Source organism: Netta rufina (assembly GCF_964035555.1).
Source record: "Netta rufina genome assembly, chromosome: Z".
NCBI lineage: Eukaryota > Metazoa > Chordata > Aves > Anseriformes > Anatidae > Netta > Netta rufina.
In genome coordinates, this window is record NC_140126.1 from 32,561,764 (window position 1) to 32,585,265 (window position 23,502).

General features: G+C 44.7%; 1 protein-coding gene across 1 annotated transcript in view; it reads left to right on the forward strand.

Moving 5' to 3' along the window:
• The first annotated feature begins 1,079 nt into the window (after positions 1-1,079).
• ACER2 (alkaline ceramidase 2) overlaps positions 1,080-23,502 on the forward strand; it is a 30,909-nt gene continuing 8,486 nt past the window's right edge. The window contains exons 1-4 of the mRNA XM_084305222.1: positions 1,080-1,201; positions 16,158-16,272; positions 17,176-17,317; positions 21,129-21,266. Of these exons, the coding sequence (XP_084161348.1) occupies positions 1,094-1,201; positions 16,158-16,272; positions 17,176-17,317; positions 21,129-21,266 (503 nt within the window). The 5' untranslated portion in view covers positions 1,080-1,093. The remainder of the gene's footprint in view (positions 1,202-16,157; positions 16,273-17,175; positions 17,318-21,128; positions 21,267-23,502) is intronic.

Below are 23,502 nucleotides of genomic sequence, written 5' to 3' on the forward strand. Positions count from 1 at the left end.
ATTATTGTTATTATTATTTTCCTGTCTTAATAAACTGTCTTTATCTCAACTCACAGGCTTCACTTTCCCATTTCTCTCCCCCATCCCAGAGAAGGAGGGTGAGTGAACGGCTGTGTGGTGTTGAGCTGCCAGCCGGGTTAAACCACCACAACATCCATGCTAGAACTGAACGTGGCAACAGTTGACATTGTTGAAGCACAAAGTGGCACTACTGTTTGCACTTGTGATGTTTCACAGCTCCGGAGGAGAAGAGCAGGTGTTTCTGTGTTTCTATAAATCGAGTAGCTTCCAATCAGGTAAACTTTCCTCGAATGACAACCTTGCAGAACTCTTGGTAAATGTTGCCCTGGTTCCGGGAGTTCTTGCATGGTGGAACTCCGGGCTTTCGATGGCAGCAGCTGGTAGCAGAAGCTTGATTGATCTCTTCTGCTGTTATGTCCAAAACTGCTGGGTGAACAGGGGGATGGACAGACGGCTGGCTGGAAGCGTGCCTCCATCAGCCACCTCTGTGTGTGTGTGTGTGAGGTGTCTCACCTCCTGCGTAAGGAAAGAAGGCAGGTTACCTGGAAGTGACCTTTCTCAGGAAGGCAATTAGTGAAATAAAAATATAATCTGAGCTTTTATATCTAAGCCTTTATGTTTCACGGAGGATGAAATGCGCACCCAGCTGGCTGCCTCTCCAGTACACCTGTCTGTAGACCGTGTAAAAGTCAGTACCCGTGCAGAGTGAACACAGCACAGGGGAAGACGAGGAGCTGCCAGCTGCTTTGGAACCCATTTTCAGTGCAGACGAAGGAAGGAGGGGTGAGGGCAGGCAGGAAGGCGGCCGGGCGGGCTGCACAGAGGAGCCGGCTGCTGGGAGCCCCGTGGGGGCAGGCAGCGCGGCCCCGGCCAAGCCTCACGCAAGCCCGGGGCGCCGCCGGCCCCAAAAGGCCGCGGGGCGAGAGGAGAAGGAGGAGGAGGCGGCGATAAAGCAGGAGGGGGCGGCGATAGAGCAGCAGGAGGAGGCGATAAAGCAGCAGCAGCAGCAGGAGGAGGAAGAGCAGCAGCAGCAGCCGCCTCGCCGTGCCGTGCCGTGCCGCGGCGGGGAGCCATGGGCACGCTGCTGTGGTGGGACCAGCTGCGGGCCGGCAGCTCGGAGGTGGACTGGTGCGAGGACAACTACACCATCGTGCCCGCCATCGCCGAGTTCTACAACACGGTGCGAGGGGGCCGGGGGGCAGCGTGCGGGACCGCCTCACACCCCGGTCACACACCCCGGGTGCCAGCCTTTGCACGGGTGTGGGTCGCTGGGCAGTGGCGGGTCGGGGGCGGTGGGGTAATTAGCGCTGCTTCTAACGAGCCGCCGTGCACCCCCGAGCCCCCTCCTGCCAGCCCGGGAGCTGCCAGCCGCAGCCGAGCCGGGCTGCCCGGCGGCCAGCATCCTGGAGCAGGGTGCGCCTTGTTTGTGTACCCGGGAGTTTGGCAGGCGGCTCCGCCAGGCAGTGAGATCATGCACCCGGCTTTCTGGCAGCCTGGCTGCCCGTGAAGGGCCGATCAACAGGAGGGAGCCCTGCGAGTGACCTCCCGGCACGGCTGCTCCGGGGTTGCTGTGCTGTGGTGGCGGGTGGGCGCACAAACAGGGAGCTGGGGCAGCAGCTGCTTTGTCCGTGTTTTATATCACAACAGCCTTTGATTTATTTTATTTTATTTTTATTCCAAATCTCATCTTTGTCTCAGCTCTCCTTCCCTTTCAAGCTGTTTCCCTGTCCGCGTGCATCAGATGGTAGCGCTGCGCTACAGCGAAGGAAAGAAAAAGATGCCTGGAGTGCTGCTCATGGGGAGTGCTCTCTCTGTGTGTGTGTGTGTGTGTGTGCTGCTGGAGGGGTTGGAGGGTGTGGGGGGAAACTGCCTGCTTTCTTTGTTTCTTGATGTCACCATGCAAGAACCAAAAACAAAGGGAGGAAAAAGGTCAGGGTAAACAAGAAGTTTCTTGAAGAAAGTGACGCATTTTGGAGCCGGCTATGCAGGGGGATGGATATCCTTCTGACTGTGCGGAGCTGATTAGCTGTGGCAAAGAAGCTTGCAAAATGCTAGGAGCTGCAGGCACGTCCAGGTGAATAAGTGAGCTTCCAGACAGATTAGCACTGAGACACATACTGAAAAGTTTGCCCCGAAGCCCCTGGTATTGAAGCAGCTATGTACAAACCAGCTTGCTGTACACCAAAGGGGTGTGGAAGAGAGGCTGTGTTGAGGGTAGATGTATTTCACCTTTCTTCAGTAGTGAAGTTATCGTGTGACTTCTGTCTTTGCAGATTCTGAACATTAAGGCTGTTGGATTCATAGTGTATTGATGGGCTTGTGTGACAGCATCCTAAAAAGACAGATGCTGACAGGGCAGTAGGGAAGATTTCTCCTGCTCTGACAGGCACCAAAAAAGGGAGGCTGAATGTTATTCCTTCTGAGATGCCTCAGTTCTGATTCAAAACCTTTTTAAGTTTCAGGATGGACTCCACCGCAGACCTGAATCTGGTATCTGTGTCTTGAAGCTGTAGATTAAAACCTTGCTAATCTGCATTTTAAATTGGCACAGCTAAGGTCAGAGTTGTAGTTGTGGTCTCACACAGTATACAAGTAAGCACAGGACTGTGCTTATCTGAAATGTATTTAGAAAGATCAATTTAATTATTCTTCTGTGTCCCAGTCTTAACATTTTGCATAAATTTAACATGATGTAGTTAAAAAGCAAATTAAAGTGCTCACCAGGATTAAATCAGTGGGAGAATAGCTGTTCGGAGGTTTTGTACAAATTGATCATACCAATTTTTGAAAACATACATTAGTGTGATGGGATTTTATGTTACACACTCTAAGTGAAGAGACCATGAGATATTTCATAATGCAAAAGAGTTGTTATAGGAAGACCAGCTTTTTCTTTTTATTAATTTTAGGAAAAAAAAAATCCTGATGAAATGTAACCCTACTCTAAAACATGAACAACTGCCTCCATGTGCTTAAAAGAACTTACTGCTTGTGGGGGTATTGCAAAAAAATAAAAATTAAAAAAAAAAGGTATTGTTTTAGTTTTAAACACCTGAAAAATGTAACATTATTCTGTTAACACTGAAGCTCATACTTTGCAGTTCAGTTTGTTGCATTCAGTTGTGCATTTTATACACATTTCTTGCCAAATTTCCATTTTAAGAGAGAATTGCCAGTGTTTTTATTCCTCTTCTGTTCCCTACTAGAAAGGAGATACATGTTTTTTCAAAAAAATACTGGACTGTCTTCGGAATGCAAGAGCATTCTTGTGTTCTGGAGGAATTTTTTTTACTACAGCAGCCTTCCAGCATTTGTGAGTGGCATGCTCTTGAGAAGCTGAAGATGTAAAGCCTCTAATCTCACTGCAGAGTTGCTTTGTTTTTGCTTCCTTCTCGCAGAGAGGTCGTGCTACACGTTGCCTTAGTGGCTGAATGACGCGGCTGCTGGCTGTGAGTCTTACCAAATAGTAAATAATACTTAATCTTTGGTAGGACTGCGGAAAACATCACGAGTCGGGACTGTGGCCAGATGTGAGCAAAATTATGTGGTCAAGATCTGAGCTGGGCTCTGGCGTTCTGTCTATGGCCTGTGTCCTATATTCCTTTCATACAAGTAGATAGCTGGAAATTAAAACTAAAGGCCCAGAATTGTGTAAAGCCAGAGGATGGACTTTTATTGATGGGCTACTTGCCCTTTTTCCAGAACTGTAATTTTGAATTGCTGCCCTGTGCAGATCCCAAAGGAAATTGGGAGTATTCCTGTTCTTAGGTTATCAAATAATCAAATTATTTTAGATTATCAAATCATACAGGCCAATCATGTGTTAGGTCAGAAATTTCATATGCAAAATACTTTCTGAAACCAGAGATAAGTGCCTCACTTGCTTTGGAAGGATGGTGTTAATGGTTGTATTATATCTAGGATTGTGGTTCTTGTAGGGAGCTGAGCTGATACCAGGGAATGAAAACCAGCAGGTCAGTTCTGATGTTGACCTATTTGGTTCTGAACTTGCATCTAAGAAAACTTAAGCTATGTATTTTGGAAGTGTTCCAGAGCTCTGATTTGAATATAACTTGAAGTTACTATGTATAGAATATAAGAAACAGAACTAAGCTATTGGATGAAAGAGAGACATGAGTATCATGTGTTGTTTTGTTTTGTTTTGTTTTGTTTTGTTTTGTTTTGTTTTGTTTTTGTAAACTTAATAGGAAAGAATTTCAGTTCCAGAATTATTTCGGCTTTTACAATGATAGGAAATATTTGTGGTGGCCTCTGTAAAGAGTATAAATCATGGCCAAATTCCAGGTTGGCAGGGTCTTGGATTTGCAGGCACTACTTTAGCATGAACAGGAGGAGTTCATTGCCAGAAGAGCATTGCTGCAGGGCAGAAGCATTCCTTTGTTATCTACTCAGTGATATAAACCTGCGTTGTTACAGGTGTGGCAAGTAGTCATATTTCCTTTATCTTGTTTCTAGGCAGAATAAGGACTTTCAAGCCTAACTTTTATATGTTGTGATTACCTAATCTGATTTATTTCACCGGTCAGTTTGAGCTGTAGAAACGAAAAGTGTTTCTTTCACACTCCTTAGTTTGTAACTATCTATTTATTTATTTTATTCTTTTCACCCCATTGATACCTTTCATTGACTTAACTGTGGCTAAAAACAGAAAATGTATAGAGCACTCTGAGGTCCCCAGAGGAGTTGCTCGTGTTACATCGTCCCTTCTACCAGTCATTGTACGTGTTTCCTACTTTTTAGGGGGTAAGGAGAGCCCTCCCACTGTTATAAATGGCTCAGGATTCAAATTAGGATTAAAATAAAAATAGGATTTATTGAGAGAATATAAAGGAATAGAGGTAAGCAAACAGCGCTGGGTGCACCGGGAGTCTCCGCTCCATCAGGACGCACCCCAGTTACATCAAGCAGCTGATTTTTTTGCTCCTAGACTAATACATATTCATTACTACTTCTAAAAAAATAGATTATTAAAATTAGCTTCCGGGGTGCAGTCCCTCCTACTGGAGCATGCGCAGTCTCCTCTGGGGTCTCTTCTGGGGGTCTCTAGGGGTCTTCCGTGCTGAAGGCTCGCAGTCTTCCTCTTCCCCTTTGTACTTACTGGGCACCATCCCAAGTTTACAGAACACCTTCTTCAAAACACCTTCTTCAAATCTTGTCTCCCAGCCGCTTTTCAGCTTCTTTCTCGGCCCCCCCCTAACCAGATACCAAAGATCCACATAGTATCCCATAACAGTCACTAGTTGTTATCAGTTGTTCTGAAACTCCCAGACACACGGGTAATTAAAACATTCTTCCCCAGCCATTCACAGACACATCTATAGCAGTGTTAGAAATAGAAGTCCGGAATAACAAAAGCAAACAGGTTCATAAATTTAAGAAGTGATAAATTGGCTAGAATGAGGAATGAGGGGGAGACAGGGACACACTGCAGCTGTGGTTCAAGCATTGAATTGCCAGTGCAGGGCCCAGAGGCAGACAGGATTCAAACATTTCAAACAGAATTGTTCTTTATGGACACGAATTGTTAAAACATTCCTCACAATCCCTTATCTTCTTTTCAATATCCCCAATTCGTGTCTCTTCTGTTATTAATAATTGGATTTCATCAGTTTGTTCTTGGAGGGTCCAATTCTTAAACATCATAATTGACATATCCCCTTCCCTTTTTAATGAAGTTATTACAAATGTACTATTTATCACCCGGTGTATTAATAATGTAAGACAAGGTATCATACAAGGTATATACAATAACATAATTACACCACATGACAATAAAAATAACACTCTTTTAACCCATGGTCCACCAGGCAGCCATGAAAATAAATCCCATTCCATATCCTTCCAGGTTTGTGTTTGCTCGCTCACCTCCCCCCCTTCCTTCTCTGGGATGGGAGAGAGAAATGGGAAAGTGAAGCCTGTGAGTTGAGATAAAAACAAGAAAATAATAACAATAATAATAATAACAATAATGATGATAATAGTACTACTAGTAATAATGTGTACGAAACAAGTGATGCACAATGCAATTGCTCACCACCTGCTGTCCGATGCCCAACCTAACCCCGAGCAGTCCGGCTCTCCTCCCAGCCTGCCTGCTGACAGGACAGTGAGAAGCTGAATTTGGCTTGGTCCTTGGCTTGGTGTAAGCACTGCTCTGTAACAATTAAAAACAATTAAAACACCAGCATATTATTAACATTCTTCTCATCCTAAACCAGAACATAACATTCTATCAGTTACTAGGAAGAAACACCCTTTTTATCAATCTTTAAACAGCAATTACTAAAGCTAAATTTTCCACAGACTTCTCCTTCTTGTGCTAGTAAATAATCCAAAGCTAGGCAATTTTGATACAAAGCAGTTCTCATCTTTATAACTCATTTAAATCAGTTCTCATCATTTATAACTATTTCTATTACAGCTAATAACCTAATTATTCTATTAAGTATATATACTGGGGTCCTATAGTCCCAGGATCTGTCTTCTGCCCACGTAGCTGGATCATAATAGGCAAACGCCTTCAGTCAAGGAGTTAGGCCCGCTTTCAGGGTCACTTCAGGCTTGTGTTACCGTTCGGCCTGTCAGGGTGATCCAGCTCCTGTAAAACGAATCACAATTTTATATAGGTTTAAAAAAAAAGGTTTTTTTATGTTATTTTCTCGGGACAACCTGATCTTAGTGTGGGAGAAGTCCGGTCGAGGCCCTCTCACTCGGCAGTCAATACCCATAGGGGTTGCCTCCCTCGGTAGACCATACACACCGCAGTGGAGGGTCCTGCCCCGGTCTTGCCTTCTCCGTTTTCTCCCTTTAGGCTTGTCCCCTTTATTTAGCATCCTTCATTCATGCAGAGCCTCGTTGCCAGAATATTAGTTCTCCCTTAGCTTGAGTTTCAGTTTCCCAGGAGCGGACTCAACCCTCCAAGTTTCAGTAGTTACTGGTCCTTTTATTCTGGATGCGTGGGTCCCTTTCTGCAGTTCTCACAGCTGTTTCAGTAGTCAGTAAAACAAGGTACAGTCCCTCACATCGGGGGTTCAGTGATTCTTCCCTCCCATGGCTGCTTGTTGAAACACTTTCTTATCTTCTGACAAGTTAAATAACAGTTATCTAATTTGCTTTGCCGTATGGCCCTTTCCAGGTTCCTGTAGCAGGATTCATCTGATAGCCACGGCTACATTCACATTTGTAGCCACCTTTCAGGTTGATACAGATTTGACTACAGATACCAGGGTTTTGGCATTCATCAATACCTCCACAGTTTCTCTTGTTTACAAACTCAAACTCAGCTGGACAGTCACATTCATTTATGTTGCATTCCTTCAGGGGCTCATCACCCCAGTCCTTGCAGTCTCTCTGCTGGTTACACACTTTATTGATATCTATGCATTCTCCACTTCTGCACTTGAATTTGCCAGGTCCAGAGCACTGAATAACATTGTTTCATCAGTGCCATCCAGACAGTCTCTCACACCACTGCACTGCCTACTCCTATGGACACAGTTCCCATCTTCACATCTGAACTGGTCTGGCCTGCAGGTCCAGGAAGGGCAGTTAATTTCATCACTTCCATCCTTACAATAAGGATCTCTGTCACATCGCCACTTCTTGTAGATACATTCTTGTAGATACAAGTCACATTGTCAGGCGAAGGTGAGCAACAGGCAGAGCGCTCCGCACCGTCACCTGTGTCACTTATACTACTCCTATTACCCATGCTGTTAGTGTCAGTGGCATCCTCCTTTTCTTTTTGCCACTGACCATTCACCACAAATGGATGAGACACATGATTACTAGTTAGGAAAGAGAGTGTAACGTCTGCTATACGGCTGCAGGCAGTGCCAGCTGCAACCTTAGGTTTGTGAAAGAGCCTGCCGGTGGTCATTTGGCAGTGTAATCTGCGTCTCTGCACTCCTGCCCTGCAATAGAGCTAAGTCGTCATTAGTAATGGTTATAACACCAATCTGGGGACTAATAGTCCTTTTTGCATTGCAAGATAAACCTTTTATAAAAAGAATGCTAGAGTGAAGCAGCACAGCCGCTGCTGCCGCTGCCTCCATGGTTACGTCAGACAGGCTGCAGGGTCCTGATGTCCGCCCCTCTGCTCTGTGCCGACTCGCCTCACGGTGAGAGTCGACTGCCGGTGTCCACTGACGCCTCTGATCTCCCGTAGCAACTCGATCTCGGATGTTCCGCAATTACTTCAATTTCCCCGCGTTTTGCAGCTTCTGTCAGGTCTATTCTTTGTCTCTCAGAGCCGTCCGTGGCTCTGCAGCGTCCCAGGGCTCTCTCCATCCAGCGGTAGTCCCTCTGTAGTTTCTCCAGTCTCTCGGCGCCGCTCCAGTCTCTCGGCCTGTTCAGGTCTCAGCGAGTCCAGGTCTCGGCCTGTGCGGGCCTCATATGTTGCAGGAAGCACAGCCGAAAGCACCAGTAGAGTCAGATCATGCTCCTGCCTTGTTCTTGTCACAGTCAAAACATTTAAGAGCAAAAATAGGATACACGAGATACACAAGATACACCGGGCCCATATATTAGGCACCACCACTCAAACTTGGATAAAACAGCACTTCTTTTCAGTCTGTCAAGCACTTCGTTCATCTCTGCCCACTCCCCTTGCGGAGAGTACAGAACCACAGATCGGAACTCTGCACTCGCTTTGCAGCAACGCTGCGTCTCACTCACACAGCACAATCGCACACGGAGGCCTCCAGCACATCTCATTCATACTACAGGAATATAATTTAGAATGATAACCAACCAAACCAACCAAACAAGTATTGTCTCTGACTGTGTTCTTCGTGAAGTGACTTGTAACACTTTGTTTCAAACCCTTACACTTACACAAATACTTTCAACACAAAATACATACATAAAAACACATACAATTATTAACACTCCAGTTAGTATCCCTCCAGCAGCTGAAAACATACCGTTTGTCTGCAGTTTCGGGAGATCTCTGCTCCTGCGGTGAGCAGCCGAGAGTGGAGTCCCCTCCGAGCAAAACGCTCAGGGTGCACCTAGGGGTGTCCACGCTGCAGCCGATCCCACAGCCGAGCAGAGTGTCTCCTGCCTGGCTCACAGAAAGCTGACTCCACAATCCGTAAGATTGTAAAGTAGGTATGTTTACTCAGTTCCATGCAGCATGGGGCGGGTAGTCCCACCAAAGTCGTACACGCCTAACATGGCAAATTGCTTTAGTAAAGAGTTACATATACATAAACATTCCTATACATATACATATTCCTAACCTGTCCCTTTGTGAACAGTCCTCCTTATCTCAGACCCCTTGATTAAAATCTGAACCATGAGGTTGTTTTTGATCTGGTTCTCGGGGTCCGAGAGGCTCCTGTTATCTGGTGGTATAAGTGCAGGCACAAATGCAGCACATATTCATTCTTAATCAATTGCTCTCTAATTTCTAATTCCATTGTTTCAGCTTGCTCTTTTCCGGATCCACAGGTATTCTACTATTAATGTTTAAAGCCTGACAGACCCCGTCCTCCGTGGATCAAAATACATGGGGTCTTAAGGGTTCTTTTGGTCATTCTATCATATAATACTGGATCATTTTCAATTTACTCTTTAATTTTCTGGGGCCCCTATTGTTCCAATTTCTAATCATTATTCATAATGGACTTTTTGGTCATATATCTGGTAATTTGCTCCCTTTCTGGTCCTTGGTCTTCGATTTTATCTGACCCATCCGGGAATTTTACTAGTGGCAATTCCCACAGCCCTTGGTTGCCCCCAGTGAGAGTGTCTTGCAGGGGGTTTAGGACCTATCACCCACCCACGTATCACTCCATTCACCAGCCCAGCCCCCCCCGACAGGAGATTAGAACTGGTGAGAAAACAAAAAGACCTCCACGCTGACTTTAGAAGTCTCAGTTACACTCTCACACACAAACACGGGCAACCGTACCTTTACCCAACCGGACGGTATTTTACGAATCAGTCGTCTTCGTCCAGAGTCCAACCGGACGGTATCCACAAGCGTCTTCGTCTGGGATCGAACCAGACGGTATCCAAACGACTGTCGTCTTCATCCGGTTCGATTCCGGACACCGGAATCCAACCGAACGGTATCCAAACGACCCTGTCGTCTTCGTCCGGATCTTCGCGCGCAGAATTACGGGCACAAAAACACAGCCGGCAAGGGAGCTCAAAAAAATCAAATTCTTTGCTTACCTTTATTCAGGTTCAGGATGGCATTAGTCCCGATCTGAGTCAAACAGGAGCCACCAAATGGTGGGGCGCCCCTCCTAGATTAAATCAGAATTCAGGAACTATAGCCATCCCGGACGAGCCCCCAAATTGTTATAAATGGCTCAGGATTCAAATTAGGATTAAAATAAAAATAGGATTTATTGAGAGAATATAAAGGAATAGAGGTAAGCAAACAGCGCTGGGTGCACCGGGAGTCTCCGCTCCATCAGGACGCACCCCAGTTACATCAAGCAGCTGATTTTTATGCTCCTAGACTAATACATATTCATTACTACTTCTAAAAAAATAGATTATTAAAATTAGCTTCCGGGGTGCAGTCCCTCCTACTGGAGCATGCGCAGTCTCCTCTGGGGTCTCTTCTGGGGGTCTCTAGGGGTCTTCCGTGCTGAAGGCTCGCAGTCTTCCTCTTCCCCTTTGTACTTACTGGGCACCATCCCAAGTTTACAGAACACCTTCTTCAAAACACCTTCTTCAAATCTTGTCTCCCAGCCGCTTTTCAGCTTCTTTCTCGGCCCCCCCCTAACCAGATACCAAAGATCCACATAGTATCCCATAACAGTCACTAGTTGTTATCAGTTGTTCTGAAACTCCCAGACACACGGGTAATTAAAACATTCTTCCCCAGCCATTCACAGACACATCTATAGCAGTGTTAGAAATAGAAGTCCGGAATAACAAAAGCAAACAGGTTCATAAATTTAAGAAGTGATAAATTGGCTAGAATGAGGAATGAGGGGGAGACTGGGACACACTGCAGCTGTGGTTCAAGCATTGAATTGCCAGTGCAGGGCCCAGAGGCAGACAGGATTCAAACATTTCAAACAGAATTGTTCTTTATGGACACGAATTGTTAAAACATTCCTCACACCACTTTGTGCTTGTAAATGCAGGTAAAACACTACAATTGTTGTCTATGACTGTATTCCAGATGTTGCTGTAGGTCTCTGCTGCACAAAGACAGGTAGTTTTTATGCGAATAGAAGGTGCTTTGACTAAGCCTGATCAGTTGAACATGTAGGTTTTATGTGACTTAAGCAGATTCATCTGCCTCTTAAAATCTGCCTTAGAACATTTCTCTATAAATAACTCTTTGCTCTTCACCTTGTCTCCTCAGGGATATTCTGTGTCCTGCACTCTGGCATTGCCAGGTGCCTCCCACCTGTCAATTTGTTCACTTTAATGTATGAACTATGCAGGCAGAAATTGCCACCTTGGTGGCTGAAGGATTTCCATCAGAGGAGTCCTCTTATTGCTGCTGGGGAGGTGCTCATCAGTCTGTGGCGCTGCTCATCAGTCCGTGCCCCGATGGCTTTTTCCCATCTGGTTTGTGAGGCTGGTTTCCTGCTTCTTCAGCTGTCGGAAAAGGAGAGAGTATTCATCAGAGGACAGTTTGTGAAAGGGCTTGAAAGAAATTGGTAGGGCTCTGGCCTTCCCTGCAGCAGTGGGCAGCTTTTACCACAGGCTAAAGAAGTCGGAGAGACAGGCAGAGTAAGCCAGGTGTCCGAAGCTGAGCAGCGTGAATGCCCCTTGTGAAAATATGTGGGTCTGTGAGGAGACCTGTCTGACAAAACAAGCTGTAGGAGATGGTAACTGGCAGAAGGATTTCACCTTTCCCTTCACTGGTTTAGAAGGGCAGCCCAGTGGTTGCTGGAGTTTTCCCAGGCTGACTGGTGGCCCACCTGGAGAGAGCGTGGTGGCTTCTCCTCTTTGTGGCAGGCCTCATGCCTGCTGTCTACAAAAGCAGCCACGATCTTTCTGTCCTCTTTCTGTCCATCCTCTCCCTTCTCTTGCCCTCGCAACCAGCTGCCAGGCAACCAGGTGCTCGTAGCAGTGGAATTACCTGTGCACTTCATGCAGCATTAGGACACACGCTGCTGTGGATGTGATCTTGCTAAAATGTCAAGAGAACAAGATGGTGGTTTCTGTCGACAGGAAAATTTCTCCCTGCTGTTTATCTAGCGGCTGCTCTAGCTTTATTTTACATAGAGAAGATGTAGGATATTTCAGCTCTAAACTGAGCACTATAGATGTTTCTAAGTATTTCATATTTCACTTGAATGAAATCTAGCCAAGAATTTTGAAGGAAATGCAGCTCGTCTGTGAGGAGGTGTCTTTAGTGTGAGGGAAGGTGTGATGCATGAAGTAGGCAGCGCTGAGAAACTGCTCCTGTAGTTATTGTCATTTTGAGTGCCAGCTAGGAGTATGATGTGATGAGTCTCACAAATGTTAAATGAGACGTGTTGGTCTTAATCATTGCAGCCTCTACTCTCACACTGGCTGAGACTGTGTTGAGTGGTGGACAGTAGCTGAATGAACAAATGCCTTCTTTGTATGCCATTCATGAATGCTTTTCCATTAGATTTTTGTTAATGTCAGTAAAAGTCTGTAAGTGTTTGAGAAAAGGGGATCTGTCCCGAAGGAGTGCTGTTATCCCAGAGTTGTTTTACGTGTCCATTTTAGGGGAATATTGCTGGCAATAATTGTCTTGTGCCTGGGATAGGCATGGCGACTGTGAGGAAACCAAGGCTGGGGAATCACAGAATCACAGAATTGAAGGGGTTGTAAAGGACTTCGAAAGATCATTGGATCCAACCCCCCTGCCAAAGCAGGTTCCTCAGAGCAGGCTGCCTAGGTAGACATCCAGACGGGCCTTAAATATCTCCAGAGAAGGAGACTCCACAACCTCCCTGGGCAGCCTGTTCCAGTGCTCTGTCACTGTCACCATGAAGAAGTTCTTTCTCATGTTGGTGTGGAACTTCCTGTGCTCCATTTTGTGGCCATTACTCCTTGTCCTGTCACTGCAAACCACTGAAAAGAGGTTGGCCAAATCCTTCTGTCCCCCACCCCTCAGGTATTTATACACATTGATGAGATCCCCTCTCAGTCTTCTCTTCTCCAGGCTGAACAGACCCAGGTCTCTCAGCCTTTCCTCAGAGGGAAGATGCTCCAGGGCCCGTATCATCTTTGTGGCCCTCTGCTGGACTCTTTCCAGGAGATCCGTCTTTTTTTTTTTTTGTACTGGGGAGCCCAGAACTGGACACAGTACTTCAGATGAGGCCTGACCAGTGCAGAGTAGAAGGGGAGGATCACCTCCCTTGACCTGCTGGCCACGCTCCTTTTAATGCATGCCAGGATCCCATTCGCCCTCTTGGCCATGAGGGCACACTGCTGGCTCATGGCCAACCTGTCATCCACCAGGACCCCCAGGTCCTTCTCCTTGGAGCTCCTCTCCAGCAGGTCATCCCCCAGCCTGTACTGATAGATGTGGTTGTTTCTTCCCAGGTGCAGGACTCTACACTTGCTCTTATTAAACCTCATTTGGTTTCTTCCTGCCCATCTCTCCAGCCGGTCCAGGTCTCGCTGAATGGCAGCACAGCCTTCTGGCGTGTCAGCCACTCCTCCCAGCTTTGTGTCATCGGCGTACTTGCTGAGGGCACACACTATTCTCTCATCAAGGTCGTCAGTGAAGATGTTGAACAAGACTGGACCCAGCACTGACCCCTGGGGAGCACCGCTAGTCACAGGTCTCCAGCCGGACTCTGCGCCGCCGATCACCACCCTCTGAGCTCGGCCAGTCAGCCAGTTCTCAACCCACCTTACTGTCCACTCCTCTATCCCACACTTTCTCAGCTTTACTATCAGGATGTCATGAGAGACAGTATTGAAAGCCTTGCTAAAGTCAAGGTAGATGACATCCACTGCTCTCCCCTCATCTACCCAGCTGGTGATGCCATCATAGAAGGCAACGAGGTTGGTTGAGCACGACTTCCCTTGGTGAATCCATGCTGACTGCTCCTCATAACCTTCTTCTCTTCCAATTGCTTGGAGATGGCATCCAGAACAAGTTCCAACACCTTTCCAGGGACAGAGGTGAGACTGACTGGCCTGTAGTTTCCCGGATCCTCCTTCTTGCCCTTCTTGAAGACCAGAGTGACATTGGCTATCTTCCAATCTTCAGGCACCTCTCCTTTTCTCCAGGACCTTTCAAAGATGATAGAGAGTGGTATGACAATCACCTCTGCCAACTCCCTTAGCACATGTGGATGCATCCCATCAGGACCCATGCATTTGTGTGCGTTGAGCCCTCTCAGACACTCCCAGACCACTCTCTTGTCAACAAGGTGGGAGATCTCCACTTCCCAGACTCTTTCTCCTCCCTCCAGGGTCAAGGAGTCCTGGGGGGGAGTCCTTGAAGCAAAGACCGAAGCAAAGAAAGCATTCGGTATCTCTGCCTTCTCAGCGTCTCCTGTTACCAGGACACCCCCCTCATTCAGCAAGGGACCCACATTATCCCTAGTCTTCCTTTTACTGTTTACGTACTTAAAAAAAAAAACCTTCTTACTATCTTTTATCTCTTTTGCAAGCCTCATCTCTAGGTGGGCTTTAGCCTTCCTTGTCGTGTCCCTGCAGGCCCTGACACTTCTATGCTCCTTTTGGGAGGACAGGCCCTTTTTCCACGTTTGATAAACCTTCCTCTTCCTTTTGATCTTATCGATGAGCTCCTTGCTCATCCACGCAGGTTTCCTGCCCCCCTTCCCCGATTTCCTACTCTTAGGGATGCACTGATCCTGAGCTTGGAAGAAATGCTGTTTAAATGTAGCCCAGCTCCCACAAGCACCCTTGCCTTCTAGCAACCTATCCCATGAGATACTCCCAAGCAGGTCCTGGAAAAGGTTGAAGTTGGCTCTTCGGAAGTCCAGGGTAGCAATCCTGCTTTTAGCCTTAGTTCTTCCACCAAGTTCTATCTTGAACTCCACCATCTCATGGTCGCTGCATCCCAAGCTGCCCCCAACCTTCACATCCCTAACAAGCCCATCCCTGTTGGTAAGGACAAGGCCCGGGAGCACCCCCCTCCTCGTTGGCTCCTCCACCACCTGCATCAGAAAATTATCTTCAATGCATTGTAGGAACCATTTGGACTGCGCGTGCCTGGCCAAGTTGCTTACCCAACAGATGTCTGGAAAATTGAATTGGAAAATGTCTGGGAAAATGTCCGGAAAAATTGGAAAATGTCCGGGAGCTCACCCTTGTCCTTGTTCCATTGAGAAGCAGCAGTGCAGTCTTCTATGGCTGCTTGGTTAAACTCGGGCCATAGCTGGCCCTCAGCACAGGCAGTGCCTTACTGAGAGAACTAGATAATACTGCAGTGACAGCTCCTGGTAATCACAGGTAAAGCATTTTCTAGCTAAAGAATGGTGCTTTATATTGTTGGTAAGCAAGAGGAAATATGTCTTTGTTCCAGTCTTATGTATTAAATTTAAAAACAGTTAGCAGTGGTCTGAATTACCTTTTTGCCTTCCTATAACTTCTTTTCAGTCATATTTGATTGTTTATGTAATAGAGAACCAAGAGGAAAAAATGAAGTGTAAAAACATTTACAACTTCAGGCTTTCTTTACCCTACAAAATAATGGTTCTAACTCTGTTAGCTTAACTTTGTATTTCAGACCTGCCAGACCATAGCTATTTTTCAGTGACTTGACTTCAACAAAGCTTGACTACCCCCTTTTTTCCATGCTGAATTTGACAACTGTTGAGTGGAGAGTTCACTTGCTAGATTTCCCTGTTTGCTGTTGTAGGCTTCATGAATTACAACAGTCCAAGTATGTGTATATTCTCACTAAAACTGCTCAGGGAATAGACTGGAAGGGTGATTTAAAGATGTGACTAACCACACTTGACATTGCTTATCGTTTTTATGCTATTATTAGTTTAATAAAGTTAAACAAAGTGTATTGATGCTTTGAAAAAACATTTAATCTTTGACAGAAACTGAGGGCCATAATTTGTTGAGTTGGGGCATCATTGGATGACGGTATTTTTATGGATGTCTTAGTCTGTAGATATTAAATGTTTGCTAATTTTCTGTCTTTGTGGTACTTTTTATTTTCACAGATAAGCAACGTGTTGTTTTTTGTTTTACCACCCATATGTATGTGCTTATTCCGTCAATATGCAACCTGCTTCAACAGTGGAATATATTTAATATGGACTCTGCTAGTTGTGGTCGGTAAGTTGATTAGTCTCTGTTTGTCTGTGTGTGCACGAACTGAGAGGAAATTAGTTTTTCCTGCTTGCGCATGATTGTTGCTGCAAAACAAAGAAGCACTGACGTCTGCAGAGGAGTTTGCTTGTACTTGCTTGAAGTTAGAGCACATGTAGTTTCTGAAAGGAAAACACTTCTTGCAGTTTGAGGTTGGAGGGTTCTTTGACCTTAGTTCTTTTCCCTTCCGGTCTTTCCTTTGAACAACTTCTTTTACTTGTATCCGGGCTTACTCTAGAACAGCACTGACCCTCCATCCTCTGATGTTATTGAATACAAGATTGCTGGGAGTGCTCAGCAAAACGGGAGAGGATAAGAGATTTTGCTGTGTATCAAGAGATTTTAATAGTAGACCCAAAAGTTTACCCATTTTGTAGATGGGAAATTGTTAGGCCTTTTCAATCCTAAAAACACTCGGAACTTGTAAAGGGATACTCAAAGCCCTGCGGGGAAGTGAGCTAGTTTCCACCTGTAAACTTGTATCACAGAGAAGTCATCACATAATCACATACTGCTTTACACATTTGTGTTATCCTTTCTTGTGCTATTGAGAAAATTCAGAAGAAGCATTTGAATTTATTATTTTTCTTTTTTTTTTTTTGCATCTAACTTTACTACCTTTTTTTTTTTTGCATTTACTTTTCTAGCAGGATATGACATCTTTAGCTTCTGTTTCTGTAATGTGTTTGTTTTTTAATTAATATGAAATGCTCATGATTTGGATTGCTTTTCTAGGAAAGCTGGTGACTTTTTTTTTCCTTTTCTTGACCAAATGGTATCGACCATTTGCTATGCAGTCCTGATCATGAGCTTTCATTCTATGTAATGAAACACTAACTATTGATTGTAATTTTTGCCTGACTTTTTCAGGAATTGGGTCTGTTTACTTTCATGCCACCCTCAGTTTCCTGGGCCAGATGCTGGATGAGCTGGCTATTCTCTGGGTGCTGATGTGTGCTCTTGCCATGTGGTTCCCTAGGAGATACCTACCAAGAGTTTTTCGGAATGACAGGTAATCATGTGATGTGGTACACATTCCTATCTCTTGAAACATTTCACATAAACCTGCGTGTAATGATAGTGAGTGATCATCCAACATTACCACTGCTGCCACTATCTTTCTCACTCAACTTTCCTCCAGTTGCTTACATTGCATTTTGTTCTTTGGAAGTCCTGAGTCTACAAGTCTTCGTGGTGTATTTTATGCCATATACCTTCAGATTCTGGAGTTCATTGCCTCTGGAAGTGTCTGTTCTTGTTAATTCTTGAAAGACACATTTATATGATTAGTTTGTTATACTATTAGTTTGTTGCAGCTAAAATAAGGTAACAGAAACCTGCTTTCTCTCTTCCTTTTATCTAGCCTAGAGTGTACATATGAGTAAACCTATGGAATTCAGCTTAATTTTCATCTTAAGTTTTAAGCCAGTGGTTAAAAGTAGTTTTTAAGTATAGGCTACACATGGTGTTTGTTTAGAAGTCTCTTGTTGCTGCAAAGGGGATTTTGCTTTATTGCAGAGTTAAAATAAAAAGCCTTATAGGCAGTTTAAAGAATCTGTTTAAGATTTGTTCCCCCCAAAAATGTATGCTGTAACCTTTGTATTTAATGCTTTTCTATGCATAAAGTAATTGAGGTAATGGAGACATTTGAATCACATCACCAATTTCTTGCCCTCTGAAAACTGCTAAGGCCTAAGGCTTATACCTCTAGCATTTTCATACTATTGTTGTCTTTTTCTTTTTTTTTTTTCTTTCCCTTCTCTTTTTCCTTGACATATACCCAGTTAGAAGTTGCTGGGGTCAGGGGTCTGTAGGGAAGGTTGGTGCCTGTATTGACTATTCATTAAAATAACTTGCACTGAGAAAAGTGTATGTTGAATTACAGTGTACAGACTGTGGTCTAATGCTTTTGTCAAGTTAGTGTGAATTTAGCACTTTTGCATATTGCTATCTTAATGGTGTACAGTGCTATCACTGGACCCCCGCAGCTTAAGAGGCAAATGGGTTTTACTGGGGTTATAAGATAGATAAAATATCTTTTACTTCAAATACTTCAAATAAAGGACAGTTCTGTCTCTTGAATATTTTTTCAGACTGCATGTAAATTATTCCTCAAAAGCCTAAAGGAATTCTTGTATGTAATCTATCACTACCTTCTGCTAGTTTACTTAGTAGATTTGTAGAATTGCCCACAAAGTTAAGCTGTATTCTTTTTAAAAGGAATAGTAGCATTTCTAGGGTGAAATCCTGTTTCTTTTGAACTTGGTTGTAAAACTGTAAATAATAATCTGCCAGGTTATAACAGATCCATAAAAAGACTGAGATGAGGTGAAGGATATCCCTCATCCTAAATTTCTCAGAATACTTCCTCCCTAGAGTCTGTCAGGGAGGTTACTTCTTAAGGTCTTGATTCCTTTCTGAAGTGTGCAGAGGAAGGATTTTACTGGGTGGCAAAAAAGCCTAACCCAGAACAGGTCTGATTTACACACAAGCACATATATTTTCCTTCTCTGCATTTCCTTCTATGATAAAATGACCATTCTATGACAAAGTGACGCGCTGGGTGGATGAGGGAAAGGCTGTGGATGTGGTCTACCTTGACTTCAGCAAGGCTTTTGACACCGTCTCCCACAGCATTCTCCTCAAGAAACTGGCTGCTCTTGGCTTGGACTGGCGTACGCTTTGCTGGGTTAAAAACTGGCTGGATAGCCGGGGCCAAAGAGTCGTGGTGAATGGAGCCAAGTCCAGTTGGAGGCTGGTCACTGGTGGCATCCGCCAGGGCTTGGTACTGGGGCCGGTCCTCTTTAATATCTTCATCGATGATCTGGATGAGGGCATCGAGTGCACCCTCAGTAAGTTCACAGATGACACCAAGTTAGGTGCGTGTGTCAATCTGCTCGAGGGTAGGAAGGCTCTGCAAGAGGATCTGGATAGGCTGCACCGATGGGCTGAGGTCAACTGCATGAAGTTCAACAAGGCCAAGTGCCGGGTCCTGCACCTGGGGCGCAATAACCCCAAGCAGAGCTACAGGCTGGGAGATGAGTGGTTGGAGAGCTGCCAGGCAGAGAAGGACCTGGGAGTGATGGTGGATAGTCGGCTGAATATGAGCCAGCAGTGTGCTCAGGTGGCCAAGAAGGCCAACGGCATCCTGGTTTACATAAGAAGCAGTGTGGTCAGCAGGTTTAGGGAAGTGATTGTCCCCCTGTACTCGGCTCTGGTGAGGCCGCACCTCGAGTACTGTGTTCAGTTTTGGGCCCCTCGCTACAAGAAGGACATGGAGGTGCTCGAGCGAGTCCAGAGAAGGGCGACGAAGCTGGTGAGGGGCCTGGAGAACAAGTCCTACGAGGAGCGGCTGAGGGAGCTGGGCTTGTTCAGCCTGGAGGAGGCTCAGGGGCGACCTTATTGCTATTTACAGGTACCTTAAAGGAGGCTGTAGTGAGGTGGAGGTTGGTCTATTCTCCCACGTGCCTGGTGACAGGACGAGGGGGAATGGGCTCAAGTTGTGCCAGGGGTGTTTTAGGTTGGATGTTAAGAAGATCTTCTTTACTGAGAGGGCTGTTAGGCATTGGAACAGGCTGCCCAGGGAAGTGGTGGAGTCACCATCCCTGGAGGTCTTTGAAAGACATTTAGATGTAGAGCTTAGGGATATGGTTTAGTGGAGGACTGTTAGTGTTAGGTCAGGGGTTGGACTAGGTGATCTTGGAAGTCTCTTCCAATCTAGACAATTCTGTGATGCTGTGATATGTATTTTTATATGTTTTGCTTTGCCTAACATTCTTCTAGAATTATACCTGCCCTTTGTTCTCAGCTGTGGTCTTTACATTCTTCATCCTTTTCACACTCAGATTTTGAATGTTGAAAGTGTTACCATCTACCATGACTGATTTGTGGTGTCCTCAGTCATGAAGGCACTTACACCAGATAAAAATTTCCTACTTAAGTAACTTTTTGCCTTCCAGTAAAAATAAAATCTTTAAAGCCAAATGTACATGTAACGAGCTTGGTGAACATGAGGGTGATGACACTGGTGACCAGGGAATGGCGCTGCACAAATATGCTGAGACCCTACTTGAAACTTAGACCTAAGAAGAGAAGAGCCATCCTTCAACATCAACTAGTTTTATACAGCTGTGGGACTGTAGTTCAGGGACAGCATGATGAACCTCTACTTGCCATAGTCCTGCCACAGTCTAGAAATGGGTTGTTTAAATTCCAAATTTGAATTTTAAACAATTAATATATGTTTAATTTCAAAGTTGTCAGGCTGTCTATATGTGGCATAACTGATTTTGTTTATACGACGAATATACCAAACAGCCTGCAACCTGGCTCTAGAAGCTGGGACATTAGTAATAATAATAATAATAATAAAAAACAATCCTAAAAATCAATGTTGAAAGCATGAAGAAGGATAACACAAAACTGTTTTGAGTACAGTGCTGGTACAGAAATTGTCTTGTTTTTGTCTTCTTTCGTGAGAAGGAAAATGGGAATGGGACCTTAGTGTTTTGAAACCAGTGATTAATGTGAGTTTCTGTTTGTGCATGTGTGTGTATACATGTACGTGGCTGCTTCAGAAGACTAGCCTGGAAAAGATTTATCTATATCATTAACGCTGTATGTACACAAGCCAATGCAGGATCCACGTGCACCGTATGCACAGTCATTGCACCTTCTGAACACACCTAAAGAAACTTAAGTTTTGTTACACTGTTAGAGTCATACTAAGATTTCTAGTTTTACTAATTAAAAGCTTGGAATTAAAAACACTTTTTCTCCCCTACCCCTACCCTCCCCCCCAAAAAAACACCAAAACTCTTCAGGAGCAGGTTTAAAGCTGCTGTGGGTGTCCTGTCTGGAGTTACTACCTGCCTTGCCTTCATTAAGCCTGCCATCAACAACATCTCACTAATGACTCTGGGCGTTCCCTGCACAGCTTTGCTCATTGCTGAGCTGAAGAGGTGAGTATTTTTCTCCTGACTAAAGTTTTGTCTTCAGAGGTCCTTAGGCTACCACATGATTATAGAGTAGATCTGGCTTCGGTGCTTATGAGAGCAGAGCACCCTCACAGAGATCTGGTATAAGCTTGCTCTGCCAGGTCAGACATTTTTGGCAAGGATTTTTTTTTTTTCCGTAGATGAATATACTGGGTCAGATATTGTCTGTCTTCTTGCAGCATATCTCTTCCTGTGACCTGTTCTAACCAGAATTTGTTTATTTATTGTGGAATCATGGCAAGAGTTTTGTTTCAGTGACAGCTTTTCTGACATAAAGTCTGCATAGGGGTGAGATAATCACAGTCTGGGTAGTGGAGGGAACAGGGTTTGAGGCTCAAGCATGCATGGAAGATGTGCCAGATCTCAAAGCTTATTGTGAGTCTTCACTACTTTGTTTTCTAACACAGGTAATATGGTAGTGTCAGACCAACAAAGATAAACATAATCACTAGGTTGCAGAGGATACCTACCTGTCATGAAACCAGGATGCAAATTGAGAAGAACCTGAGATTGGTCTTAAGACCTGAGGAAATGGCATGGAGCTGGGACAGGGTAGGGTCAGGCTGGGTGTTAGGAAAAGGTTGCTCATAAAGAGGGTGGTCAGACACTTAGTCAGGCTCTCCGGGAAGGTGGCCTGGAGGAGGTCTCCAGGTGAGCCTGTTGGAGTTCATGAAGCATTTGGATGATGCTCAGACATATGGTCTGATTTTTGGGTGGTCCTGTGTGGACCAAGGAGTTGGACTTGATGGTCCTTGTGATTCCTGTAGGCCCCTTCCAACTTGGGATATTCTCTTACACACTGCATCTGTAAATGTCCATTGAAATAAACGAGTGGGACAAAATGCCCACATTCTAACTGCTTTTGTTAGAACAGGGAACTTTTCCTGTTTCCCACCTTTCCCTGTGCTGCCACTACTTCCCCATGGAGTGGAAGCCTCTGCTAGTAATGTGTTTTTTGAAGTGTTCTTGAGTCTTTTCTTGTTAGATGGCCTGCTAAGCAGCAGCTATTTTTGTTGTCAGAGAAACTTGGGAAACAGCACAGAAGTTAGCTGTGGAGAAGAAAGTCAGTAGATGCTAGTGGAGGCATCTCATTTTGATGAAAGCAGCAGGAAACCACTGACAGAGCAGTAGAAGATCTGATTGTGTCAGTGAGCAATCTATGTGACCTCGCTACAGTCCAGGTTTTGAGGCGTGAGCTCCTGAGTAACTTGAGAGGAGAAATGGTTAGTGTATTATAATTTAAATGCTATTGGATCATATCTGGGAATTCATATGGCTACATGTACTTGCTTTTTGAGACTCTGTTGTTGAAACTCACTGAACTTGTGGAAGGTCATTAAAATGTGTGGAGTTTACCTGTTTTTTTTGAGAATTATGGGCACAAAGAAACCTTCTGAACTCATGATTCCAAAGGGACCTAGAGTGACATATGGCCAATTGTGTATCGAGATGATTTAATACCTATGATGTTTCTTGATGAATTTCTAAATGTAAAAGGCAAATAATTACACATTTGATTGAGAACAGCCATGCTGTTCTCTGGGAAATTTAAATGAGATAAATTCTTGTAAACCCAGAGGGATTGACTCATCTCCTTCTCAGAAGAAAAAGATAACATTAGTTATGTAAAATGCCTGTGATTCTCCTATTCTCCACTACCAGAGATGGTAGGGGGCTACATATATGAATCCTGGCATACTACAGTGGATCTTAGTCTGTGAAAGCTATTTTGGGAAAGAAGGAAAAGAACCTTCAGAGTAGTTTCCTCTGTTCATTGCTGAAGTTGGTGTTTTGGTCTAATACGTTGTTGTGGTGTTATCTTTCTAGGCTGTTGTAAATCTGGTACAGAATTTCAGTGAATCAAAAGCACTTTGTCTTCAAATGAGAATTTTCTGCCTCTCATTCATCCTTGGTGAGGAGAGACTGCTGTAACTATGGAGCATTGTGCTCTTAAATGCAGAACTAGTAGGTTTGACACCCTGCTTGAAAGTACTGTGGATGTGAGATGATCAAAACAGCAAAAGGTGGTTAAATGCACACTTGCTCCTGAAAAACAAGGAAATTCTAACACTTCATTCTTATTTCTGTCCAAAAAAAGATCCCTTCATGTGTTTCATAGAAAAATATTGAGCTCTCTTAGGGGATGAGATCATGGAGAAAGCAGGTGTGGATCCTGTTGTTTGCAGGTCCAAGCCAACAA